This window comes from Trichomonas vaginalis (genome assembly GCF_026262505.1).
Source record: "Trichomonas vaginalis G3 chromosome Unknown ctg_172, whole genome shotgun sequence".
NCBI lineage: Eukaryota > Parabasalia > Trichomonadida > Trichomonadidae > Trichomonas > Trichomonas vaginalis.
In genome coordinates this window covers 223,399-248,300 of record NW_026529259.1, presented here as the reverse complement: position 1 = coordinate 248,300, position 24,902 = coordinate 223,399, and the positions used below count along the sequence as shown (strand labels likewise).

At 34.5% G+C, this 24,902-nt stretch overlaps 10 protein-coding genes and 9 pseudogenes across 19 annotated transcripts, besides 3 other annotated features; 7 read left to right on the top strand and 12 right to left on the bottom strand.

Annotated features, from left to right (window-relative positions):
• Positions 1-17,710: part of a mobile genetic element that runs on past the window's edge.
• On the bottom strand, positions 1,316-2,287 carry TVAGG3_1088140 (annotated as a pseudogene). Its single transcript has one exon. A coding segment is annotated over exon 1 (972 nt).
• On the bottom strand, positions 2,440-3,317 carry TVAGG3_1088130 (annotated as a pseudogene). The gene has a single exon. A coding segment is annotated over exon 1 (878 nt).
• On the bottom strand, positions 4,243-4,750 carry TVAGG3_1088120 (annotated as a pseudogene). Its single transcript has one exon. A coding segment is annotated over exon 1 (508 nt).
• On the top strand, positions 4,840-5,313 carry TVAGG3_1088110 (uncharacterized protein; the record flags this gene model as incomplete). The annotated part of the gene is made up of 1 exon (XM_051256941.1): positions 4,840-5,313. One exon carries the CDS (start codon positions 4,840-4,842, stop codon positions 5,311-5,313), a length of 474 nt encoding a protein of 157 aa, XP_051075891.1.
• TVAGG3_1088100 (KilA, N-terminal/APSES-type HTH, DNA-binding family) lies at positions 5,418-6,245 on the bottom strand (the record flags this gene model as incomplete). Its single annotated transcript, XM_051256940.1, has 1 exon — positions 5,418-6,245. One exon carries the CDS (start codon positions 6,243-6,245, stop codon positions 5,418-5,420), a length of 828 nt encoding a protein of 275 aa, XP_051075890.1.
• TVAGG3_1088090 lies at positions 7,168-7,899 on the bottom strand (annotated as a pseudogene). The gene has a single exon. A coding segment is annotated over exon 1 (732 nt).
• TVAGG3_1088080 lies at positions 8,432-9,424 on the bottom strand (annotated as a pseudogene). The gene has a single exon. A coding segment is annotated over exon 1 (993 nt).
• On the bottom strand, positions 10,649-11,669 carry TVAGG3_1088070 (annotated as a pseudogene). Its single transcript has one exon. A coding segment is annotated over exon 1 (1,021 nt).
• TVAGG3_1088060 (uncharacterized protein) lies at positions 13,588-14,202 on the bottom strand (the record flags this gene model as incomplete). The annotated part of the gene is made up of 1 exon (XM_051256939.1): positions 13,588-14,202. One exon carries the CDS (start codon positions 14,200-14,202, stop codon positions 13,588-13,590), a length of 615 nt encoding a protein of 204 aa, XP_051075889.1.
• TVAGG3_1088050 lies at positions 15,530-16,043 on the top strand (annotated as a pseudogene). The gene has a single exon. A coding segment is annotated over exon 1 (514 nt).
• TVAGG3_1088040 (uncharacterized protein) lies at positions 16,091-16,411 on the top strand (the record flags this gene model as incomplete). Its single annotated transcript, XM_051256938.1, has 1 exon — positions 16,091-16,411. One exon carries the CDS (start codon positions 16,091-16,093, stop codon positions 16,409-16,411), a length of 321 nt encoding a protein of 106 aa, XP_051075888.1.
• TVAGG3_1088030 (protein of unknown function, DUF4107 family) lies at positions 16,609-17,133 on the top strand (the record flags this gene model as incomplete). The annotated part of the gene is made up of 1 exon (XM_051256937.1): positions 16,609-17,133. The coding sequence occupies one exon, from the start codon at positions 16,609-16,611 to the stop codon at positions 17,131-17,133; it is 525 nt and encodes a 174-aa protein (XP_051075887.1).
• Positions 17,158-17,710: a terminal%2Cinverted (terminal inverted repeat of Maverick-1B transposon ID:TVAGG3_1088020).
• A 424-nt stretch (positions 17,711-18,134) lies between these two features.
• Positions 18,135-18,653, top strand: TVAGG3_1088010 (uncharacterized protein; the record flags this gene model as incomplete). The annotated part of the gene is made up of 1 exon (XM_051256936.1): positions 18,135-18,653. One exon carries the CDS (start codon positions 18,135-18,137, stop codon positions 18,651-18,653), a length of 519 nt encoding a protein of 172 aa, XP_051075886.1.
• Positions 18,654-18,824: 171 nt separating this feature from the next.
• Positions 18,825-24,902: part of a mobile genetic element that runs on past the window's edge.
• TVAGG3_1088000 (uncharacterized protein) lies at positions 19,093-19,527 on the top strand (the record flags this gene model as incomplete). The annotated part of the gene is made up of 1 exon (XM_051256935.1): positions 19,093-19,527. The coding sequence occupies one exon, from the start codon at positions 19,093-19,095 to the stop codon at positions 19,525-19,527; it is 435 nt and encodes a 144-aa protein (XP_051075885.1).
• Positions 19,981-20,451, bottom strand: TVAGG3_1087990 (repellent protein 1 family; the record flags this gene model as incomplete). Its single annotated transcript, XM_051256934.1, has 1 exon — positions 19,981-20,451. One exon carries the CDS (start codon positions 20,449-20,451, stop codon positions 19,981-19,983), a length of 471 nt encoding a protein of 156 aa, XP_051075884.1.
• TVAGG3_1087980 (uncharacterized protein) lies at positions 20,482-22,053 on the bottom strand (the record flags this gene model as incomplete). Its single annotated transcript, XM_051256933.1, has 1 exon — positions 20,482-22,053. The coding sequence occupies one exon, from the start codon at positions 22,051-22,053 to the stop codon at positions 20,482-20,484; it is 1,572 nt and encodes a 523-aa protein (XP_051075883.1).
• Positions 22,081-22,509, bottom strand: TVAGG3_1087970 (uncharacterized protein; the record flags this gene model as incomplete). The annotated part of the gene is made up of 1 exon (XM_051256932.1): positions 22,081-22,509. The coding sequence occupies one exon, from the start codon at positions 22,507-22,509 to the stop codon at positions 22,081-22,083; it is 429 nt and encodes a 142-aa protein (XP_051075882.1).
• On the top strand, positions 22,555-22,744 carry TVAGG3_1087960 (annotated as a pseudogene). Its single transcript has one exon. A coding segment is annotated over exon 1 (190 nt).
• On the bottom strand, positions 23,797-24,767 carry TVAGG3_1087950 (annotated as a pseudogene). Its single transcript has one exon. A coding segment is annotated over exon 1 (971 nt).

Sequence of the window (24,902 nt, the reverse complement as noted above, 5' to 3'; positions counted from 1 at the left end):
GCGTTCAGTAGTGAAAACCCTGACGTCAAAATAAAGGGGAACAGAGTAACGTTTAAGTTTCCAACAGACTGGATTGTGAACATAAATGAAGAGAAGTACATTGGCATAACATCTATGTATATAACACGTGCTTTCAGAAAGGTTGACTTTATACTTCAAGTCGAGATAGAAAATGACGAACAGTCTTTAAGCGCCCAAAACATTCACATATACAAATACTTTAAAGACGATACAACATTGTTGCAATGTATGATTTCATTTAATGAGATGTTCGAGAAAAAGTTCAATATTGAAGTACAAACTTTACAGCCTTTACGTGAGTTTCTTGCACAACTGAAAGAAGAAGGTAGTCAGCCACAACTTATAGACTTTCATTATGAATTTAATGAAAATGAAGATGGAACTCATGACTGTCAGTTTTGTATTCTCACCATTCAATGAAGTCGCTAAAAAGAAAGAAAATCCATTACGTATAAGGTTTCAAATCTCTGAACCCAATGAAGACTTCAAGAATGTTTTCAATTATGATGCAATACTTCCGAGGAAAAATGAATTTTCAAAGATTGTAACACCTGGCATTTGGGATAGAAAGCAAGCTATATTATATTCAAACTTAAGTAAGGGAGTTGAAAATGAGTTCATTGGTCATACAAGAACTTCACCACTGTCAACCTAAATTATAAATTACTGGCTTCAATCGTGAGTTTTGGATAGACATGTTCTCCACTCATGACCATAAGTGCCCAGTGTTCTTACCTCCAGATGGGAAAGATTGTTTATACATTGAAGCACAATTGTTAAACTCTACAATAGCTGTATTGTAAATGACCACATAGGCTTCGCCCATGCCGCTAGCGGCTTATTTTTATCACAAATGACCTCATTGCTGACAAAAATAAATGACCTCAGAACTTCAACTTACGAATAAAGCTTGTTTTAGTCGTTATTGAAAAGTTGAACTTTTCAGCAAAGCAAGGTTGACATGACTTACATAAGTCGAATGCAATCTCTTGACCATCATAAAGTGCTTTGTAAAGTTTCATTAAACTGAACTCAGAGTCTTTGTCATATGTTCCAACAGGTATGTGAATGTTCTTATCTTCATTGTAATAGCATTGTATAGCTTCAGGAAACATTTCATTAGCGGTTAAAGCAATAACATCTTGCTTCACGCCTTTCATTCTGCAGTGAAATGCAACTTCATTTAAATCATTCGTGAGTAAGTCTATGTAGGTCTTCTTTCCACAGAAAATACTTTTATAAGCTAAACTTTGTTTTCCAGGTGTTATTTCTGCAAAGTCGCTATGAAATTGACCAAGGTTCTTTCCTATAAGTTCTCTACCGTATCTCTTCTTAAACTCTGCTGCAAGCTTTGGGATGTCTTCATTATATAAGTGCATACTGTCGGTATCCTGGTAAAATATTTGAAGACCCATGTCCTCTGCAGTACAGAATACTTCATTCATAATACGTTTTGACATAGACAGAATATTAACACCAAGTGGACAGAAGTTAAAGTGTCTGCAAATGCTTTTCGTTAGCTTGAAAATAGTTTTATCTGAACCATCCAAACCTTCGAACTTCACTATATGGTTGTAATTTCTTATAGCATATCTTATAGCATCTTTGTCATCTACTATGGTTATTTTTGACTCAATAGGAGATAGAATAGTTTTGCCATAAATGCTGTTCAGAATGAGTTTTATAATTTCTTGTAAGGGGTTTTCTTCTTTCTTATACTTTAACCTTAACTCAAACAACTTCTTTACTTCATCTCTTATTCTCATATCTCTGTTTCCATCGTAATAGTATCCTTGCAACACTTCACATTTGACACCTTGATATTTTATGAGGTCTTGTAATGTTATATGGTCAACATACATGAGACAGCAAGTGTTTGAACTTCTTGGAACGTTAAGTTCTGGATTTAGTTCAGGGTCGCAAACTATTAAATGAAAGTGTCTGGGTATACCAATCTCTGTTATCTTAATGAGAACAAAGAAGCCAGACATAAACTTTTCACCAATGGGTTCCTTTTGGTCATCATCGAATAAATGTCTCATGAGATACTCTGTGTTTAACATTTCTTCCTTCAATACTTTTGGAATACCTTCTAAAGTATAAAGTCTTGCTATAGCTGAAGGATATAATGAAACAGTGTCGAAGTCAGCAATGAGTTTCTTTTTGCTCTTTTGTTTCATGTTATCTGACAACATACATCTTCCACCTTGAATGCATCTCGAAATAAATTCTCTTGGTTTATTTGAGAGGTCATAAAGATTTCCATTCGGGAAGTATACTCTGTTCTCAAACAATTTGTTAGCAATTGAACAAATACTAACGTAGTCATAAACGTTTAAATCAAACTCTTTCAATAAGTCATTGCGGAACTTTACAAAACCTTCTCTTAAAATTCTTACATCTTGTTTGCAGTAAAACGTGCTATATTTTTCTAAGTCGAAGTGGTTCTCATCTATTCTGCAACCTTTGATGGAATCTATGTTTTTCATAAATGTATCTGCATCCCGGATAAACTTACATGCTTCAGAAATGACACCAGTTCTGTTGTCATTTGCTAACAAAACACTGCTGTAGTAGTTATATGGAAATACTTCTTTCGGTCCTGTTTGTAAGTTAAACATAGCAGGAAATAGTTTAAGCTTCTTATTTATAACACTGTAAGAGTCTTTTATAATAATTGCCCGTCCTTTATATAAACCAGTTATTTGCATTGTTCGTGAACCTTTAATGATGGGAGTTCCTTTCACTTCTGTCATGTGTCTTAAGATGAAGTTTATGTCATAACTGAGGTTGTGAAAATATATTAAACTCTTGTCAGGGAGTCTTTCCAAAAATTCTGTTGCACAGTTTTGACCCCAAATGCTTTCACTCACTGAACCATCTTCACTGTCATAACAGATGTTAAAAGCTTTATGAAAGCCATCCGTACTACACTCAAAGTCAGCAAAGAAAACGTGCTCAGGAATGAATTTACATTTAGCTTTATTTACTTCTTTTGACTCTGCTTTCTTCTTCAGTTGTACACAATACTTTGGAGCATATGTCAAATCTTTAAATGGTGCAAGGTTCTGTTTATATAAGTCAGTAGTATATGTGAAAAGTTCTCCATAAGAAATAGGTTCGAAATATTTGCACTCCCACAATGTTTTCATAACATCCCATAACGGTGTTGTTCTATCATAACGAACTACATATTTATCTTCTCTCTTTGTATAAATCTTCATCTGTTTCTCAATGTTCATTCCACCACAAGCTTTGAGAATTTCTTTATAGTTTCGAATGAAGTATGTTGTCATTGGAAGTCTTTCATTTAGCATGTAGTGGTCTTCAACAAGAAGTAAGTCAATAGTTCTAACAGTTTCGCATTCTTTTGGTATATATCTCTTTATTTCATTATGTCTTGAGTCATTGAAATAACCAATGGTAACATTAAATGCTATACCTGTTGCGTCAGAAATTTCTTGTACTTTACTTTGAGGAAAGTCTCTAACACGAATGACTTCTCTCATGTGGTCAATAGTTTCTTCATTTACTCCAGCCTGAATGCAAGCATAAACGAAACAATTGTCCTCTGTCATAAGTATTGCAGTTCTTTTGTTCAGTTCATTGAAGATTTGGTAGCGTTCAAGATTTATAGGTAATGTGCAAAGATACTTCCATAACTGACCGCTTCTCTTCTTATAAAACTTCTTTTCACCATTATCTTTCCAAAAGCTTCTATAAGTGCTGGGTTTCCTGTTTGCTTAAGAGCTTCCAAAATGGCTTTCTGGTCATTTGTCAGTGTGCTTTCATCTCTATATGGTCTCTTTTTTGGTTTGCCTTTCTTTACATCTGACATCGTTAAGCCTTCATATTCTGTTAAATCATACATCTTATTTCAGTAAGATTCTTTATGTTTGTCAAGAAGAAGCATAGTGCATTTCAACAATACTGCAGCATTTGCTTCTATCTCTGATATAAAGTTCTCCTTCAAGAGCTGATGTAGTAATGTTCCAATATTATTGAGGTTTAACGTAGAACATTCATACTTTCCACCAAGTTTATAACATACCATCCATCTTTGTTGCGAGTTTATTTTAATTTTCTCTAAGAGTCTCATGAAAACCTTACCGAAATGTTTGTGTAAATATTCTCTGTTTGGTTCATCTAAAGCTTCGATGTTAAAGTCAATGAGTCTATTGCCTGACTTCACATTTCTCTTCCTATTCTCTTCATCTTTCTTTAACCATCTCTCACCTTCTTTTGGTTTGTCGTCAATGGAACGAATGACATCGTTAGCTTTGCGAACTTGTTCTATAGCACTTTTAAACATCTCTCTTCTCTGTTGTTTCAGTGTGTCGTCTCTTCTTCTTGTTTCACCAACGTTTGCATTTGTTATGTCAAACATTTCTTGACGAACATCATGCGAAAGAGCTTTACGAGTATGACCAACGTTTGCATTTGTTATGTCAAACATTTCTCTTCTTACTTCATGAGGTACTGAACGTCTATGATATAAGTCAATAGCAATGTCATTTAAAGGAAATGCTCTTGCATGGACTTCGTCCTCGCCGCGTTGCGGCTTTATGAACTCATGAATTCTATCATAACTTATTGCACCATTGTAGTCTTTAATGAAGTCAGCGAGTGCTTTTTTGTTTGTCGCGTAATGTTTTGCAACATCTATATTAGCTTCTGTAAGAAGTTGTTTTATTTCCGAGTGTTCTAACTTAGACAACTTCCGATACATCTTTAGTAGGAAATAAAAAAATATTTTTTGAAAAAATTAGATTAGATTTTTTAAGTTATTTTTCAAAATAATTTAATATTTTTATTTTAATGAAACACATGCAAGATTGCAAGTTCTTTTCATACAATGCTCTCGCTACTGCCATCAAGAATGAGTTCAATAATGCTTCAAACGTTAATGTTATCTTTAACAAGAAGTTTGTGAAAGAATCTAAGTTTGGTCAGTATGTCAGACCATTAGCTATTGTCATTGACCGCAAACGTTATACTTCACAAGAGTTAGCAGTAGTTTTGAAACAAAAGGGTTTCTTCGTGAATGTCAAAGATACTCATTATACTGTCATAAAGAACTCCAACATTGACTTCTTCAGTATTGCTATGAATCTTTCCGAACAGAAAGAATATAAGAAGGGTGAAATAAATGTGAAATATTATCCTTCATCTCTGAAGACAATAACGAACAAAGATGTTATACAAAAGTTCTTACCAAAGGTTGAAGAAGCTTCTATTGACATTGACGAAGGAAGTGAAATGGTTGAAGAAATTGACCCTGAAGCTATTTAACCAAAAATATATTTTTGGTGAAGAGGTGAGATTTCACCTGTTTTTTCACCTCATTCTCTCTTCGTTAATGTTGTCATGACTTCTTCGTTAATGTTGTCGTGACTTCATTCTTCCTCTTTGAAGTTATCGAAATATTCTGTTATTTTTTCCTTCAGTAATGGTAAGTCTTCTTTGAAGGTAAGTATTGTGCAACCTTTGATGTCATAGTGTGTTTGAGGAAGAGTATTTTTGACAATTTCTTTTATTTGCTCATTCGGTGTCATTGAAATCGGTAAGTTTTCACGATAGAACCAGTTTCTGTCAGATTTATATATTTTAGCAAGGTCGTAAAAGCTTTTGTTGTTTCTTCTGACTAAATGCAACATAACCATATCTCTGTCTTCTTCTTTCTCCAACTCTTCAGTATAAATCATATACTTATAGTTCTTTTCCTTTCCTTTTGGTACTGAACGCGGTATTCTTTTCTGTATGCTTTTGTCTTTGGATTCAATGACTTCATCTTTTGCTTGAAGTTTCTTTTCCATCTCTCCACGTTCTGCTTTATATAGTTCATCTAACATCATGAAAATATAACAAGCATAACGAGGTGAAGCCCACATTGCTACAGCATTTACAAGAAGTCTATGTACATAATAACCTTTCAAACCAGGAGCCAAATTCTTGCGATTTTCGTACGGAATCTCTTCTCTCGGTTTTCCGAGGGAAGCAATCATATGAGGAAATTCTTCTAAAAGTTCTTTTGTCTGTTGGTTTTCAAACCAATGATAGGCTTGCTTTGTAGAACAAAGAGCATTCATTATACTTTGCATTTGGTACATATCGTCTTTGACCGAACGAATGAGACGGAGTTGTTTGTTAAACTGAACCCACTCGTATTCTTCATTTATGGCTTCATGAACGATAGCAGTTGTTGTGTTCTCTGTTGTTGACATATCTGTCCTTACATACAAAATAAAAAAATAAATAAAAATAAAACTAACTTTATTTTTCTGTGTTAAAGAAATGTTAAAAATTCAGGGTTACATATGTGAAAAGAAGTCACGAACAAATGAAGGTCATAAGATTCAGCACAAAATTCTGAATTGAATGGTGTGTCATACATGTCAAGCCGTCAAGAATTGAAGGAGATACGAGGCTATAAAGATTTTGGATATTTTCTGACACACACCCTGAGGGAAAAGTGACAAAACACGACGATAGAAAAAAGTGACAAAATTGAGAGAAAGTTGTTCCCCGACCAAAATGCAATCATGTTGAAAAAGTGACATTTGTAAAGTTGGACGATAGGATTTCCTGAAAAAGTGCAAGACTTGTTCTGAATCAGGACAAGATTTGTCTTGAAAAAATACAAGACTTGTTCTGAAAAAATACAAGACTTGTTCTGAAAAAATACAAGACTTGTCTTGAATCAGGACAATTGTTCTCAAATTTGAGAACTTTACAAGAAAAACTGACTAAAAAGTGCAAGACTTGTTCTGAATCAGGACAAGATTTGTCTTGAAAAAATACAAGACTTGTTCTGAAAAAATACAAGACTTGTCTTGAAAAAATACAAGACTTGTCTTGAATCAGGACAAAACTTTACAAAATGTAAACTTTACATAACCGTTTCTATCGTACATGATATTTAGTTGACATTGTAAACTATCTTCATGTAAAGTATGGCGGTTTGAAACCGTCGGGAACCTTCACTTTTTTGACGAACTTTCCGCAGCAATTTTTAAAATTTGTGAAAACTCAACGGTTTGACACGTGCCATATGTCATTTTACTCAGAATTTTGTGCTGAATTCAGCAAAAATAATGTTTATGTTAGTTAGATCTAGTTCTCTAACCTCTTTTCTAACATAACTATTTACAAGCGTTTTACATGGTATATGTTGCGATGGTTCATGACTTTAAACAGTTTTGTAGCTTCTATTTCTTTCTTTTAGTACATCGAATGTTTTAAACAATGCCGAAGGTTTCTTTATATTTCTTCTTGACGTCAGATAGAAGGAAATCGTCAGCAGTTGGATAATTTTTGTTCAGAAATGCTAACATGTCCATTTTATCTTCTGCTGGCTTTTCTACTTCTTTCTTTAAATCTGCATAGTCGTTTCTCATTCTTTCTATCTCTTTGACGGAGTAGTTATATTTCCTCATCGCTGACTTACATTTTGAACATTGCGGGTTCATTTTTGCGTTATACATTGAAATTTGACCTGCTAAAAACAACTAAGGCGTCAATTGCTCTCTTCATCTCAAACATAGCGGGTCTTAGTTTGTTCGTTCCATACTTTGCCTTTCTATCTTTATCTCTTATTTCCCAAACACATTCAGCAACTAATGAAACAAAGTTATCGTAGGTCTTAAATTCTTCAGATTTATATATGTCAGAAACATTCTTATAAACCATGTCGCAATCTTTGTCCATAACTTTATGGTTGCAATGAAAACCAAGGAATTCATAATTTACTTTACGTATGAACTTCTTTATTTCTACTGAGTCAGTTGTTTTGACTTCAATTTCGTCGAATTCAGGAATAGTTAGTTTTTGTTGTTGGATTTCAGGCAATTTGGGTAAATGGTCAATAATGTCCTGCATTTCATAAAGATACTGTTCATTTGTTTCATCTTTCGCACTACAGTCTAAATTACTTGTTAAAAGTTCTTGCTTTATCTTCTGGATTTTTGTTTCGAAAGTATATGAAGAAGGAATGAAGCTTTTCATCTCTACTAACATAGATGTTGGATTCATGACTAACGAGTTTGGTGCTGTAGTTTGAATTGTTGTTGTGCCGATTGTTGAAATCATATCTTACATACAAAATAAAAATTTTTCTTAGAAAAAAATTAGCGTTATTTTTCTTTCATAAGGAAATGTCAAAAATTCATGATTTTCGAGAGTTTTAGACCATGTTAGAAAAGTGGTTAGAAAACGTGTTAGATCTAACATTCTAACATAAACATTATTTTTGGTGTAAATAAATGGTACCATTAATGATATCATGACTGTTCTCATTCATGTCTGATTTACATCTAATGAAAAAGTTTAGAAGAATTTTCTTATTCTTTCTGGCATATTTTTGTCTTTCCAGTACTCCCGCTCTAATGGTCCCAGATGTGTTGGCTTTGACTCTCTCAAGTTCTTAGATGGTATAACATCTTCAACACCTCCTTCATATCTTACTTTATAAGTGTCATCGTTTATGTTGTAGCCAAGTATTTCAATAACCACTCCTCGCTTTGCTTCGTCAATGGTTTCAGCAAGTTTGCCATTACTACTTTCAACTAACTTATGTCGAGGGTAAAATGCTATGGAGTCGTCAGCAGCTTTTATAAGATATCCATTACCTTGTGTAGAGTCTACGATATAATAGTTTCTACTTAACCTTAAACGTTTCTTTGTCAACGGTTTGTCGTCAAGAACTACACGAACTTTTGTACCAGGAATGAGGGTAAATTGTGTTGAATTTCTGATATTTTGTGTTTGACTTCGTTTCTTTTGTATATACTTTTCTTCTTGTTGTTGTGTCATTGAATTTGGTGTATGGCCTGTTGTAGAATGTGTTGAGGAATTATATACTTCGAGAAAATGTTTCATTGTTTCTTCGGTAAAGTCTCGCTCTTGGTTTAAATCTCTGAGCGTCCTTATGAAGCGGTTAATGATACCGAGTATGTTATGGTTATGGTCTTCAGTAGTGTAGTGAGTTATGTTATGCTTAATGAGAAATTCTGTGATTTCATTGCTGAGGTATGCACTGTCTTGGTCTGATGTTAAAATACTTGGGCTATGTTCTGCTACAAACTTTTGTAAAACTCTTAACACTTCATGAGTTCCTTTATTTCTCATTATATGCAAGCTTTACGAGTTAACATTAATGAAGATGAGGAATGGTTTATGTCCTCCTTTTCTGCTTTGAATGAGAGTGTCAAATTGGTATGCGTCAGGAGTGTTGGAGTAAATTGGTAAAAAGTAGTCGTAAGGATTATTTTTGTTTGATGTACAACATTTTTGTCAAAGAACCTTTTCACTTCAGCTCTGTTAGTAAATCCCAACTCTTTGCAGCTTCATTGAATTTCTTAAATGACCTCCATGGATGTTGTTCGAATACTTCTTTCAAGCTCATTATGTAAAAATAAAGATTTTAACCAACTCGTATCCAAGCGTGCATTGTTATATAAGGAGGCATATAATCTTTTCCATTACCTGCTGGGTCTGTAATACCAGCTACAACATGTGTATGATTTCCTGCAGTTCCACAGAAAATACCTGTGCTAACATCTTTGGGGTCAGTTGTGATATCATATCTATGCATTCCCTGTCTATCCGAACCCGCTGCAAGATTTATAACCTCTTTTTGTTATTGAATGTGAATGGTTTCCTTCCACAGATGTTCTTCCACTGAACCTATGCATATGTGAAGGAAGGTTTTCAATACCTATTTTCTTTGAACCTCCCATCTTCATTGACTGAGTATTAGTGTAGAATGGAAAACTGTCAACTATTTCATACCATCTACCACCAAATAAAGTGTTTGGATTTATTGGATTCATAGACGTATAAACAGCTCCTATAGGATATATTAAATCATATATGCTCATAACTCTATAAACATATTCTAAAGAACTTATGTCATTAAATACCATTTGGAATGTATCTCCCGGATGAAATGTTGCATTTGTTCCACTTTTATAATGTAATGTTAGTTCAATAGAATTATCCAAGAAAAATTCAAAAGTATCTGGTTGAAGACCTCTAACAAATTCAAATGGAGTTGCTGGTTCACCATTTATAATTTCTGTTGTAAATGTCATTGTATCTGGTTTCGAAAATTTCTTTGTTAGTTCTGCATCCACATAAGTTTTGTCTGCTTTCTTATCTAACATTGCGGTAGTTCATATGCTTCAAAGTTTCTGGCATGACTTTCAATGTTCCTGCAACTCTTATCTAAACTGTTAAGAGTATCTTTTACGCTTGTACTTGGATTTTCTAATGGTGCACTTGAACCAAGGTCAAAGTTCAATATTATGTCGTCTGCTCTAACAGTAGTGAAGGATTTATGTGTATGGTTTTGTCAGCTTTACTGTCTAATGTAGCTTGAAGTTCATTTATATCGGAGATGTTGTGTTTATGAGATTTCAAAACTTTGTTCGTTGCTTCGAGTTCAACTTTGTCAGCTTTACTTTTAATAGCATCTTCAAACGTTATTTTTGCCTTAACTCTTAAATAAATCTTGGTTCAACTAATACACCGTTAACATTGAAAGTAGAGGCATAAATTTCACCGGTATAACCAAATGCTTCTGGTGCTTTAGCTACATCATACTGTACAGTACAGCTTATGTCATAACCTTTAGCACGAATGTATTTATATCTTCTTTCATTAACATTTTTTGTCTTCGCTTCATCACTTCGTGTTAAATATCCATGGTAGTCCGTTATAATCTGTTCGTCTGAAGTTATATAATGAACATGGTTCTTGTCCGCTTTACTATTTAATGTAGCTTGAAGTTCATTTATATCGGAGATGTTGTGTTTATGAGATTTCAAAACTTTGTTCATTGCGTCAAGTTCATTTTTGTCCGCTTTACTATTTAATGTAGCTTGAAGTTCATTTATATCGGAGATATTGTGTTTATGTTCTTTATCTGCTTTTTCGGCTAATTTCTCTTCTATCTCATTTATTTCAAGTTCATGCCTACCACCACCTCCCGAAGAAGTATTTTTCTTCAGCTCTTGAAGAACGTCCACTTCGCCATCTTTGGTGTCAATAATGAGACTTTGAGTTAAAACCTTTCCTGTCTTAATGGATGTTTGTAAAACTTCTTCTTCACCGTGTTCGGGGTCATGGTCGTCATCATATCTTGTGAAATCAGAGATGTTGTCATACATTAAGCATATCTGTCTCAAAAGTTCTGCTATTTGAAACTGGAACGAAAGATATACAGAACTTTCATCATCTCCTAAAGTCAAGTCTGCTTTCTTAAGTATTTCTTGAATGTATGCAATGAGAACAGAGTACCTTGGAAAATATTCGAACAATATTTCATTAGCTGTTGGTTTTGGTGGTTCTTTTGGAGTTTCTGTTGTTTCAGTTCCTTCTGTAGGTTCTGTTGGAGTTTCTGCATCTCTTGACTTCAATGCTCTTGCTCTCAAAGACCTAAATGTTAGAGCACCGGGTTTTACAAAGGACTTTATAAATGCTTTAATAGTTCCTGGTAAGTTATTGTTAGCATTAAGTAAGTTCCTTATGCTTCCATCATGTACGTCCATAGCACTATGTAAAAAATCTATACTTTTCTTGTAGTCAGCAATAGACTGACTGTGATTTTTTAAAGATTTGTCAATACCTTTAAGCCAATCTTCATGCATGTCTGATACTGAGCCAAGAATATCATTTGCTTCCTTTAGTGTATTTTGTGCTTGTCGTAAAGTATCCAATCCCGTACGTGCATTGTTTGCTATACGTCTTACAGTATCTATTTGACTCCTTGTTTCTTGCATCCAACCAGATAAAGTTTTAATAGTATCCGAACCATTTGAAATGAAGTTCAAAGCATTTTTAACGTCATTTAAAACTTCTTCACCAAGTACTGCCCATATCTTTCCGATTTGGTATTGAAGAACTCCATATGAAGCAGCTGTTAAACCAGTATTTATAAGGTCCCATATCCATGATTTAGCAGTTTTTCCATCCTTTCCATCCTTTCCATCCAAACCGTTTTCGCCTTGAGGTCCTTGTATTCCTTGTATCCTTGTATTCCTTGTGGGTCCGGTGTCACCCTTCTCTCCTTTCAGTTCATCTTTATGTTCGTTATAATATTCTAATGTCATAAGGTGTACATCATTACTGCTACCAGCAACGCCGAAATTTGTTTCTCATTCATGACTAAATTCTTTAGGCATTTAATGTTGTCGTCAAATCGAAAGCTCTTTAACAATTCAATGAGAACATTTAATACTTTCACTAATGAGGCATCTACTGTAGAATTTATATATTGCACCGTTCCATCATTTATGATGGAACCTTGCTTGTTGTAATGAATGGGTCATAAGTGTTAAAAGTATCGAAATCAATGACTTTTTTAGTTTTTCCATCGTCAATGACTAAATCATTGCCTTCAATGGTTAAAGTTGAGTTTTCGTTTACTAGTTCATGTGCTCTTCTTGCTTCATTTGTTTCATACGCATATGCAGCAATAGTCATATTTTAATGAGAATAAAATGTTGTTCTATTTGCAAAGTACAGACCCAAACGAATACGGAAGTAAAGCTACAAACAAACTTAGGTCTTCAGAATGAAGCGCTTGCTTTCAGAGTTGTTGACTTCAATACTATCGCAACTTTTGTCATAACAGATGAAACAGATTTCATGGAGTTTGAAATAGATGGAAAGAAGCACGAAATAAGATTTCACAATAATGTAGAATATAAGATGGAAACATTAGCTGGAGTGTTAAATGCTCTCATAAATACTACAATAAACAAGGATAACGAAGAAAACTTAATGAATGTTAAACTTATTGCAGGAGTTTTGAAGTTCAGTTATGCGAAGGAGTTTAAGATAACACGAATGAGTCATAGAGTTCAATTGCTTCTGGGCATACCATATGACATTTCCTTTGAAAAGTGTTGACAAAACGATTGAGATGAAATCTGTTCCATACGTATGTTATGGTAATTGTTTATACATTGAGTCAAAAATAGCTAATGTCACAGGTATTTCAGGAGTTAATAGTAAAGGTTCAGTAGAATATAAGTCTTTCTGTTATGCAGTCAATTCAATGTTCATTCCAAACGTTCCTGTCATAGCAACTCATTTAGGTAAATGGATTCGCATTAGTCCTCATAATTTGAAAGACATGCAATTCAGACTTGTTGACTTTCAGGGCGAGCCTGTAGAACTGAAGGCACCAGTGCGAATGACTGTTGAAGTTGACTTTTTAGAAAATATTAAATGCAACAGCTTACAAGAGAACTCAGAGCTAAAAATATAAAGTATGAATGTTATGTATTAGGTCATGAACTTTGGTTGTTGCTGTTTGATGAAACAAATGAGTTAGTTATGTCAGTCAAGAGAACAGAAAAAGGCGTCAAAGGCGCCGAGCGCAAAGCGCTATATTGTGTTAGTGAAAACTGCACCAAGTCAATAAGATTAGGTTTGCATTATGAAGATGAGTTCGATACTGTTGAAGAAGTTTTGGATAGATATTACAAATTGCTAACTTGAAATTTTTTTGACTAACGGCGCAAAGCGCCAAGATGGGCTCAAAGAGCCCTCCTGACTGCTTTAATTTACTAAAACATATTTCAAGCAAAGTTTATATTCTGTTGAAAGTTTTGTATACTCGTTCGAATATTTATACTTAAACTCAACTCCTGTAGTTCCTGGTGTTTCAATGATGCGGATGTTACCTATTTTCATGAATAGTGGAGTTTGACCACAGCATTCGATTTCAGGGTCGAGATAGTCAATGACACATTGTTTCCCTGTTATTCGTGATATAACATTTTCAAGGTCCTCCTTTGTTAGAATTATTTGGTTCTTACTTATAAGATTTGTCAAAAGCTTCTTATCGTCTTTGAGTAAAATTGTTTGGTATAACTGAAGAAGGTAATGGTCTACGTTATCTGAAGGATTTGTTTGAACATTTGTGTAAGGGTTGTCGTTGGCTTCTCTTGAAAGAATTTGGTCCAGTGGTGGATACTCTAACTTAACATCTGATGTAGCGTTAGCGTTTGAAGCTGAGTTTAAATTCACGGATTTCAGCTCTGGTTCTTTTTCTTTCAAACACTCCGAACTATAGTTCTTTATGACAATATTGTTTGTCGTTCGTGAGTCAACATTTGATGTTGGTTCAATTGGAACATTAACGGCACCAGCTAAGATGGATTTGCTTCTCATTTCATATAGAATAAAAACCTTTTATATGTATGAAATGAACAATATACTCGACAAGGGTTTGAATGTAAAGCTAACGAATGAAAATATTGTTGAATTCACTGAGACAGGAGCTGTGTATAAAGATGTAGAACTACTGAACAAAAGAGCTAAGGGAAGAAGCAGGAACATGAACAAAGGGTGGAAGCCTATAAAAATTTATGTCAATGATGGCTCAGGAGGTTCAAACATAAAGTATGCAGAAAGTTATAGAGTTTATGCTCTCAAAGGTGAAAAGCCTTCATTTAAGAACAGCTATTCTAACGCATATCCTCAAAAGCTAACGGATGGGGAAGTGGATGATATGAATGACAGCAAAAATATTAACAGAAATGGCGACAGAGATGCATGGAATTTGTTTACCATCAGTCAATTGAAGGTTAAACTTTAAAACAATGTTGGTCGTTCCCATGGAATATTTTTGACTTTAATGGTATTAGTCATGATATGAATCTCAAGGTATGAACGAGGAGAGATGAGAGACTTATATGCTTCCCAAATTTCTTCAAAAGGTAATGTTATACCTGACTGTTTCCAAATGAGTTCAATATCATAACGTGAGAAACCTTGAAAGATAACGAAGTCAGTTATGAGACGTTTTATGTTTAAAGCTAAAAACCTCCATGTTTGCATAAGTATTGCTACAGTTAAATGGTAATGTCTGACTTTAGTAATGATGTTAGCTAATGGTGAGTCAGGCTTTGACACTAAACCTTTTCCGGCGAAGTCGTCACAAACTAATAAAGTGTTTGAAGGATATTTTTTGAAGGGGTATTTTGAAAGTTTTGATAGAATGTAGTTTGTCAGTCGTTTCATATCGTAAACTCCTGAGTACTGACGTAAGTGGTGTTTGTCAATAATTCTTTCCATCTCTTCTGAAGTCTTTTGCATTCCTGACTGTATAAATTCAACGATGGCATAATATTTCCTCTTACGTCGAATGTAACGTTGAAGAAATTCAATGAGTTCGCTATCTGGAACTTTAACGACAGAGGCTTGAACTTTTGACATAAATGTTTTCGCTGTTGAGTCCATAGAGTCTGAAGTTGCTGATATAATGATTTGGTCATAATATGAGTCATTTCCTAAACGTTCTGTTATGAGTATATGACGAATTAAATTAAATGTCTTACCTGACCCCATCTTTCCACAATAGAAATAAACACCATTTGAACAGAACTCATAGTCCTTACTGAAAGGAAGAATGAGAGAAGAGTTAAGTTTGTCTGTAGTTTCATTCATGTCTTCATCTACGTCATGTATTAAATGCTTCATTTTATCTCCATTAAAAATGCAAGTCAGAAATATTCAGAACATAGCACCGAGTCTAACTGACAAGAGTATAAAGATATACTATGAACACGTTATGATGAAACCAACCAAAATTCAAGAAAGTCAGTATACTTATGAATATCCAAGACACTGGGTAGAGTATGTAGGAGGTGAGAAAGCTATTGAAATAAGACAAGTTAGAAGTATTCCAGCAGGAAGGACAATATTATTGAAGAACTTTAATGTTTTGAGGTATAATGATGAGACAAAGAAGCAAGATAGTTTTCCTATTGCTGTGTATGTGAACCTAGACACAGGAGATGACATGAAAGTTTTTAACACAAAGCTTCAAACGGTAGTGAGAGAACAACTGACTGCGGAAGGACACCCATTACCTTCAGAAGTTACCATAGCGTATAATTTTGAAACAAATGCAATAGATTTTAAAGTCGTCTCTGCAAAGAAGTCAGGTTTTACATTTAATGAAGCAGATGTATATTCGAATGAAAACTTCAAAGCTATTGCATGGTTAGATAATGACGATTGCTTTAAGAAAATATTTAAATTCAGTGACTCAACGATGTCAATAGATGACCTTCGTGGAATGTTACCATCGACGTTTACAGTAGAAGGTTCAGCAGGATTGCTTACAAGATTGTCAATTGGTGGTATTTGGTCTCGTGAGAACATTGTTATAAAATCCAGTATAAGTGAATTTGCTGAAGAATCTATATTATGTCTTTCAAACTATATGTATTCGCCGCCGAAGCATTATAGTATAACAAACTTTGTCAGTAAGTTTAATATAAGACTTGTTGAACCTTCTTCAATGAAAGATGTTGTGCTACCCAAAGACGGAAAGGATGGACTCATTATTGAGATGATTTTAATAGCATATTAAATGAGCTTGTTTTTAAAGGTCATTCATGATGAAATAACTGTTGTAGAAGATGTTAGCAATTGTTCAGACATTTTGAAGCGTATAGATGAGATAAGAAAGAAGTTTATGAATGAGAATGTTTATGTTTCATTGACTTTCTCCAGTAAGAGAACTTTTATGAGATAATATTGAAGAGAGATGATTTTAATATGGTGTAAATGGTAGCTTGGGCAGCTTTAGGCGCAATGGGAACAAAAGCATTAGCATTTGGAGCAAAAGCACTTGGGGCTTATGACGCAGTAAATAAAATGAGTGGAGGAAGAGTTTCGAAGACATTAGATGCAAATAAAGGAAAGATTGGAGGCTGGGTTGCAAAGAAGTTAAGATTAAATAAAATAGGGCTCATAAATAAAGCATCCAATTTGGTTGCGACTGAGTCAGAAAATGCTTTAGGAAAGGACGATGAGTTTGCAAAACACGCAAAAGACTTTAATGACCAGATGAAAGGTGAAACAATGCATTTAAATAGAGTCGATGGAACTAAAGAAAATGTTTCTTCTCCACCAGTAGTTCTTCCGTATGGTCCCTATGGAATGTATGGAAACCCTTACGAAAGACCATTTGACCCATTGACTGGTGGAAGTAACTGGTATCATTACGGACGAAGAAGAAAGACAGTTAAGCTGGAGACAGACGTGAAGAAAGCAACTAAAAAGAAACCAAGGAAGAGAGTTATAAAGTAATGAGAACGTTTATGTTATGAGAAATTTTAACATTAGTTTTATTTTTACTGAAAATTTTTATTTGGATGTAATGACGAAAACTATTGAGATAACAAACTACAACGGTCATGAGTTCAAGAATTTGTTCTTCGTTCCTCGTGAAAATACATTCTATCAGATACGAGGGAGAAAGGGTAAAGTTAGTTTGAGCGTTTATGAAGGAATGAAGAATGGAAAGTTTATACAAGCATACGATACAAACGGTAAGCGTGTTTCATTAGCTTTGTCAAAACTTACTAACATTTATTTTGACAGTGACTTTGACCTATATGAAGAAGAAAGTGAGTCAGAAGATTATGAGCTGTTATGTGAAGCACAGCAATGGGAGGAGTTGCAATACTTTTGTAAGTGAGAACGTTTATTTTTACATTAATGAAGTCGTTTGTGAAAACGTTAGTGAAGTGAAGTGGTTGGCGGCTTTGTAAATATTTAATGTTAAGTTAGTGTTGTCGTTTGTGTTGTAAAATATACGTTAATGGTTTTGTAAAGTGTCAAAACCGCTAAGTTGTGTACGGAGGCGCGCAGTGCCTCAGTACACAAGATATGTATACTAACTGATGTTACCTATTTTCATGAATAGTGGCGTTTGACCACAGCATTCGATTTCAGGGTCGAGATAGTCAATGACACATTGTTTCCCTGTTATTCGTGATATAACATTTTCAAGGTCCTCCTTTGTTAGAATTATTTGGTTCTTGCTTATAAGATTTGTCAAAAGCTTCTTATCGTCTTTGAGTAAAATTGTTTGGTATAACTGAAGAAGGTAATGGTCTACGTTATCTGAAGGATTTGTTTGAACATTTGTGTAAGGGTTGTCGTTGGCTTCTCTTGAAAGAATTTGGTCTAATGGTGGATACTCTAACTTAACATCTGATGTAGCGTTAGCGTTTGAAGCTGTGTTTAAATTCACCGACTTAAGTTCTGGCTCTTTTTCTTTCAAACACTCCGAACTATAGTTCTTTATGACAATATTGTTTGTCGTTCGTGAGTCAACATTTGATGTTGGTTCAATTGGAACATTAACGGCACCAGCTAAGATGGATTTGCTTCTCATTTCATATAGAATAAAAACCTTTTATATGTATGAAATGAACAATATACTCGACAAGGGTTTGAATGTAAAGCTAACGAATGAAAATATTGTTGAATTCACTGAGACAGGAGCTGTGTATAAAGATGTAGAACTACTGAACAAAAGAGCAAAGGGAAGAAGCAGGAACATGAACAAAGGGTGGAAGCCTATAAAAATTTATGTCAATGATGGCTCAGGAGGTTCAAACATAAAGTATGCAGAAAGTTATAGAGTTTATGCTCTCAAAGGTGAAAAGCCTTCATTTAAGAACAGCTATTCTAACGCATATCCTCAAAAGCTAACGGATGGGGAAGTGGATGATATGAATGACAGCAAAAATATTAACAGAAATGGCGACAGAGATGCATGGAATTTGTTTACCATCAGTCAATTGAAGGTTAAACTTTAAAACAATGTTGGTCGTTCCCATGGAATATTTTTGACTTTAATGGTATTAGTCATGATATGAATCTCAAGGTATGAACGAGGAGAGATGAGAGACTTATATGCTTCCCAAATTTCTTCAAAAGGTAATGTTATACCTGACTGTTTCCAAATGAGTTCAATGTCATAGCGTGAGAGTTAGTATCCCTAAGTCGTGTACTGTGGCACTGCGCGCCTCCGTACACCACTTAGCGGTTTTGACACTTTACGAAACCGGTAACGTATATTTTACAACACAACCATAAAACCAACTTAACCTTAAATATTTACAAAACCGTCTGACACATAAATGATTTCACTAATGACTTCACTAACGACTTCACTAACGACTTCACTACCGTCCTCACTAAATAAAAATAACCTTATTTTTATTTTTTTTAAATTTTTTATTTCATTACAAAGACATGTCCGACTACATTTACTATGACTCTTTCCCAGAACGTTTCCGTGAACTATTCAAAACTCAAGTAAAACTGAGAAACATGCATTTTAACAAAGACAGACCCATTGACGATGAAAGAAACCCTGAATATATTACAATCCCTTATGACGCAAAGTTCATTGCATACATTCCTTATGGTCGCAGAGGAACGAAAACTATTTCAACAAAGAACAAAAATTATTTCTGGAGCGATGAAGAAAATTGCCTTATCTACATAAATGCATACTTAAATAAAGCTACATATTGTACAAAAGAAGGTTGGACTGGATTTGAGCTCTACATATACGACGACGATGGAAACAGACGTTGTGTATACCCATACGATAATATGTACCATTGTTTTCATCAAGCATTAAACGAATACATAGTCAGTAAGGGTCTCATTCCTGCTGAGTAGAAATGTTATATTTTTGTTCTGTCATTTATATAAAAATAAACGTTCTCGCTAAATAATAAAATAAACTTAAAAATAAACGTTGTCAGAGGTGAAAAAATAAATTTAGGTGAAGTGGTGAAATCTCACCTCTTTTTTCACCTCTTTTTTCACCCACTTGAATTCATTACTTTATAACTCTCTTCCTTTCTCCAACTCTTCTAACTTCTTCTTAAGTTCAGCAATGTTGTCCTCATGAAGTTTAATCTTCCTTAATATACCTTCTCTATCTAATGGTTGCTTTATCTTTCTAAACTGAACTCTACCATCCTTCATAGTATGAACGTAAAAACCTTCTGGAACCGCTCCTGATTTAATGTATTCTACCAAAAATTTTTGTTTCATTGCTTCAGTGACTTTAGTCGTCATTTTACTCTAAATAAAATGTTCAAATAAAATAAAACTAACATTATTTTTTCAGTAAGGAAACGCAGGAGTTTTACGATTTATTTGAGGAGTAGGTTCTGGTTTAAATGTTGGAGTCGGTTTTGGAGTTGACTTTTGAACAGGAGTTTGTACTTTCATAGGTTCAGGAGTCATTGAAGGTGTTGTTTGTGAAGGCGTTGGTTTTGACGTTGGTTTTGGCGATGGTGTCGGAGTTTGTTCAAATTCAGCTACTTCAGTATTATTTATAACATTTGCTTTGTTTCTTTTCAACATCATTACTGCTCCTGCTGTAGCTAGCAAACCTAGTGGGAGACCATATCTTATATAAGGACTTGACCAAATGCTATTTTTGACAGGAGCTGGTGGAACACCTAACCTTGGTGAGACTGCTCTTTGCCATTGTGCAGCTCGTAAGAAATATTCAATAGGTGCTCCATAATCGTTTGGTAAAGTTTGTTTCACAGATGGTGAAGGTTCACGAGAGCTTGATGAAGAACTCATTTATAAGCTTTAAAAATAAACGTTCATCCTTTATTCCTCACTGTCGTCCGCTGCTAAGTTATAGTCGTCAAGTCTTATTATTGGTATGCCTGACTGTCTTACTTGTATTGCAAAGCAACAATCCCTCATAAATCCAATAAGTGGCTTTGGTACATTTTCTGTTGCTAGTTCAATAGGTCCTTTAACAGACAATTTGTATGTTATTGGAGCAGTAGATGTTTGACCTTGCTGGAAGCAAAAGTCCTTCTGTTGGAAACCACATAAGAAATGTGTGTTGTCATAGCTATCCCATTTATGTTCCACACTACCATCATCCACCAATGACCTCATAACATCTTCATTAAATCCTATCATATCATTGTTTGTATTGCAAGCGTTCGCAACCATTTCATAAAATACAGGTCCATATGATTTTTCAGGTTCTGCAGGCATATTTCCATAAGCTCCCATGGAAAGCTGAAGATATTTAAACTTAGGGTTCTCAAAATTAACATAATAGTTGTCTTTCTTTCTAAATAGTGCCCAAATACTTTTAACATTAATAGGCGTATAAGCTGCTGTAAATGTTGCACTTGAACTATCTGTATTCTTTGAGAATGAACCATCCATAGGAATCCAATCCATAACTTTAACAGGAAAACATAAAGCCTCGTTTGTATAATGTTCTACAAGTTCTGTATAAATGTTAGGGTCTAAAGAGAATGACTTTGGATGAATGAAACATTCATTAAAATCCATCTTTGTTCGAAATAGTTGCTGGGTTACAGTTGTAATAGTAACTGTTCCACTAGCTTCTACTGCCTTCGTTATCATAGTGAATGGTTCATTCCATGGAACAAATTTATTTGTCGGTGGATTTGAATCTGAAGCAAATGCAACTTTAAGAGTTGGATTGAAAGCAATGATATCATTTACAGATATAGATGTGCATTGTAAGGCGTCGCTACTGAACTTTACTTTAAGCTGAATGTTTCCTGCAAAAGCTGGAATAAATCGAATAGCTTCTAATGGAAGGAATCTTCTAACAGGAATTCTTAAACGAAGCTTAAAATCAAATGATTTTCCTGCTGTAATTGGACCACTAACAATTTGTCCTGTTCTGCATGTTCCCGAATGACTCCATACATCTTTATGTCGAGTCTTTGAAAAAACATCGACTTTCTTTATTTGTTCGGTAGTTTGTGAGTTTGAAGTTATATATGCTTCTTCTCTTGCGTTGTCTTGAGAATATACGATACGACCATTTGCAAGGATTTGATATCCAGCAACTGCATAGAAAGCGTCATCGAAACCAATCCAAAATCCTGGTGGGTTTGTTTTATTGGAACCTGAACCAATTTCTTTATCTACAATAAATTGACCTTCCATTTTATACGTAATGAATGTATTGTAAAGGTCCAACATATTTTCACCAGGAGGTGAGAGATTGAATGTTACCCATGTGTTATCTTTAGCAGTTCCAGGTTGTGATGGAATCTTTGCGTCAGAATATTTTCTATTAGTGTCACCAATTTGAACTGCATTGTCTATGATATCGAAATATGAGCGAATCTGATGAATATGCTCTGCTGGAGTAAATTCGTTTAACTGTTCGTTCTGCATGTATTTACTTCAGATAAAAATATCTATTTACTTCATTATTCTCACTCTTCTTCTTGGTATTCGTGGTGGAAGTTGTTTCTTGACATTTTCAATGAACTGTACATTCTCTTTTGTCTCGACTTCTTTCACTGGTGGGTCAGGGTTCTTTGACTCGGTTTGCTTTTCAATGAAATTCACGAACTTTGCAATAAGCTCTTGGTTCGTTATTGAAAGTACATCTGGCTTCTTTTCTTCTTGTTCTTTTGGTGGCTCAGTTTGTACAGAAGGTTTTATATGGGCTTCGCCCTCGGTGCCATGCACCTTAATGTTGTCGCTCTCTGTATTCGCTAATGGAACCTTTCTTTTTCTTACATATATTTTACCATCTTTACTCTGACTTACATAATAGAAAGGATGTTGTATTCCTCTGGCGTCATTTAATATAATAGACTCTCGTTCTGATTTTGACAAGCTCATTTTACATCGGTTAAAGTTTTAATTTAGTTTTTTATCTACAGTCAAATGACTCAGTCAAATCCTACGGACAAGACCCAAGGGGTCATAGATGTTGAAGCATTGAAGAAAGAAATTCGTGAACAAATTTTATCCGAACTGAAGGAACAAAAACCAGAACAAAAGCCAGAGAGACCAAAGAGAAAACTTAGTGAAAAACAACTAGCTGCATTAGCTGCTGGAAGACAGAAGAACCCACGTTTGCTGGCGAAAAAAGCTAGAGAAGAAGCAAAAGCAAAGGAAGAACAAAAAGCAAAGGAAGCTGAAGCAAAGAAAGAGTAAATGGTTTATTTTTATCCAAACTAAATGTATAGACAAATACCTTTATCTGTTGCGTTCAGTAGTGAAAACCCTGACGTCAAAATAAAGGGGAACAGAGTAACGTTTAAGTTTCCAACAGACTGGATTGTGAACATAAATGAAGAGAAGTACATTGGCATAACATCTATGTATATAAACGTGCTTTCAGAAAGGTTGACTTTATACTTCAAGTCGAGATAGAAAATGACGAACAGTCTTTAAGCGCCCAAAACATTCACATATACAAATACTTTAAAGACGATACAACATTGTTGCAATGTATGATTTCATTTAATGAGATGTTCGAGAAAAAGTTCAATATTGAAGTACAAACTTTACAGCCTTTACGTGAGTTTCTTGCACAACTGAAAGAAGAAGGTAGTCAGCCACAACTTATAGACTTTCATTATGAATTTAATGAAAATGAAGATGGAACTCATGACTGTCAGTTTGTTATATATTCACCATTCAATGAAGTCGCTAAAAAGAAAGAAAATCCATTACGTATAAGGTTTCAAATCTCTGAACCCAATGAAGACTTCAAGAATGTTTTCAATTATGATGCAATACTTCCGAGGAAAAATGAATTTTCAAAGATTGTAACACCTGGCATTTGGGATAGAAAGCAAGCTATATTATATTCAAACTTAAGTAAGGGAGTTGAAAATGAGTTCATTGGTCATACAAGAACTTCACCACTGTCAAATCCTAAGTATTACAAGCTTACTGGCTTCAATCGTGAGTTTTGGATAGACATGTTCTCCACTCATGACCATAAGTGCCCAGTGTTCTTACCTCCAGATGGGAAAGATTGTTTATACATTGAAGCACAATTGTTAAACTCTACAATAGCTGTATTGTAAATGACCACATAGGCTTCGCCCATGCCGCTAGCGGCTTATTTTTATCACAAATGACCTCATTGCTGACAAAAATAAATGACCTCAGAACTTCAACTTACGAATAAAGCTTGTTTTAGTCGTTATTGAAAAGTTGAACTTTTCAGCAAAGCAAGGTTGACATGACTTACATAAGTCGAATGCAATCTCTTGACCATCATAAAGTGCTTTGTAAAGTTTCATTAAACTGAACTCAGAGTCTTTGTCATATGTTCCAACAGGTATGTGAATGTTCTTATCTTCATTGTAATAGCATTGTATAGCTTCAGGAAACATTTCATTAGCGGTTAAAGCAATAACATCTTGCTTCACGCCTTTCATTCTGCAGTGAAATGCAACTTCATTTAAATCATTCGTGAGTAAGTCTATGTAGGTCTTCTTTCCACAGAAAATACTTTTATAAGCTAAACTTTGTTTTCCAGGTGTTATTTCTGCAAAGTCGCTATGAAATTGACCAAGGTTCTTTCCTATAAGTTCTCTACCGTATCTCTTCTTAAACTCTGCTGCAAGCTTTGGGATGTCTTCATTATATAAGTGCATACTGTCGGTATCCTGGTAAAATATTTGAAGACCCATGTCCTCTGCAGTACAGAATACTTCATTCATAATACGTTTTGACATAGACAGAATATTAACACCAAGTGGACAGAAGTTAAAGTGTCTGCAAATGCTTTTCGTTAGCTTGAAAATAGTTTTATCTGAACCATCCAAACCTTCGAACTTCACTATATGGTTGTAATTTCTTATAGCATATCTTATAGCATCTTTGTCATCTACTATGGTTATTTTTGACTCAATAGGAGATAGAATAGTTTTGCCATAAATGCTGTTCAGAATGAGTTTTATAATTTCTTGTAAGGGGTTTTCTTCTTTCTTATACTTTAACCTTAACTCAAACAACTTCTTTACTTCATCTCTTATTCTCATATCTCTGTTTCCATCGTAATAGTATCCTTGCAACACTTCACATTTGACACCTTGATATTTTATGAGGTCTTGTAATGTTATATGGTCAACATACATGAGACAGCAAGTGTTTGAACTTCTTGGAACGTTAAGTTCTGGATTTAGTTCAGGGTCGCAAACTATTAAATGAAAGTGTCTGGGTATACCAATCTCTGTTATCTTAATGAGAACAAAGAAGCCAGACATAAACTT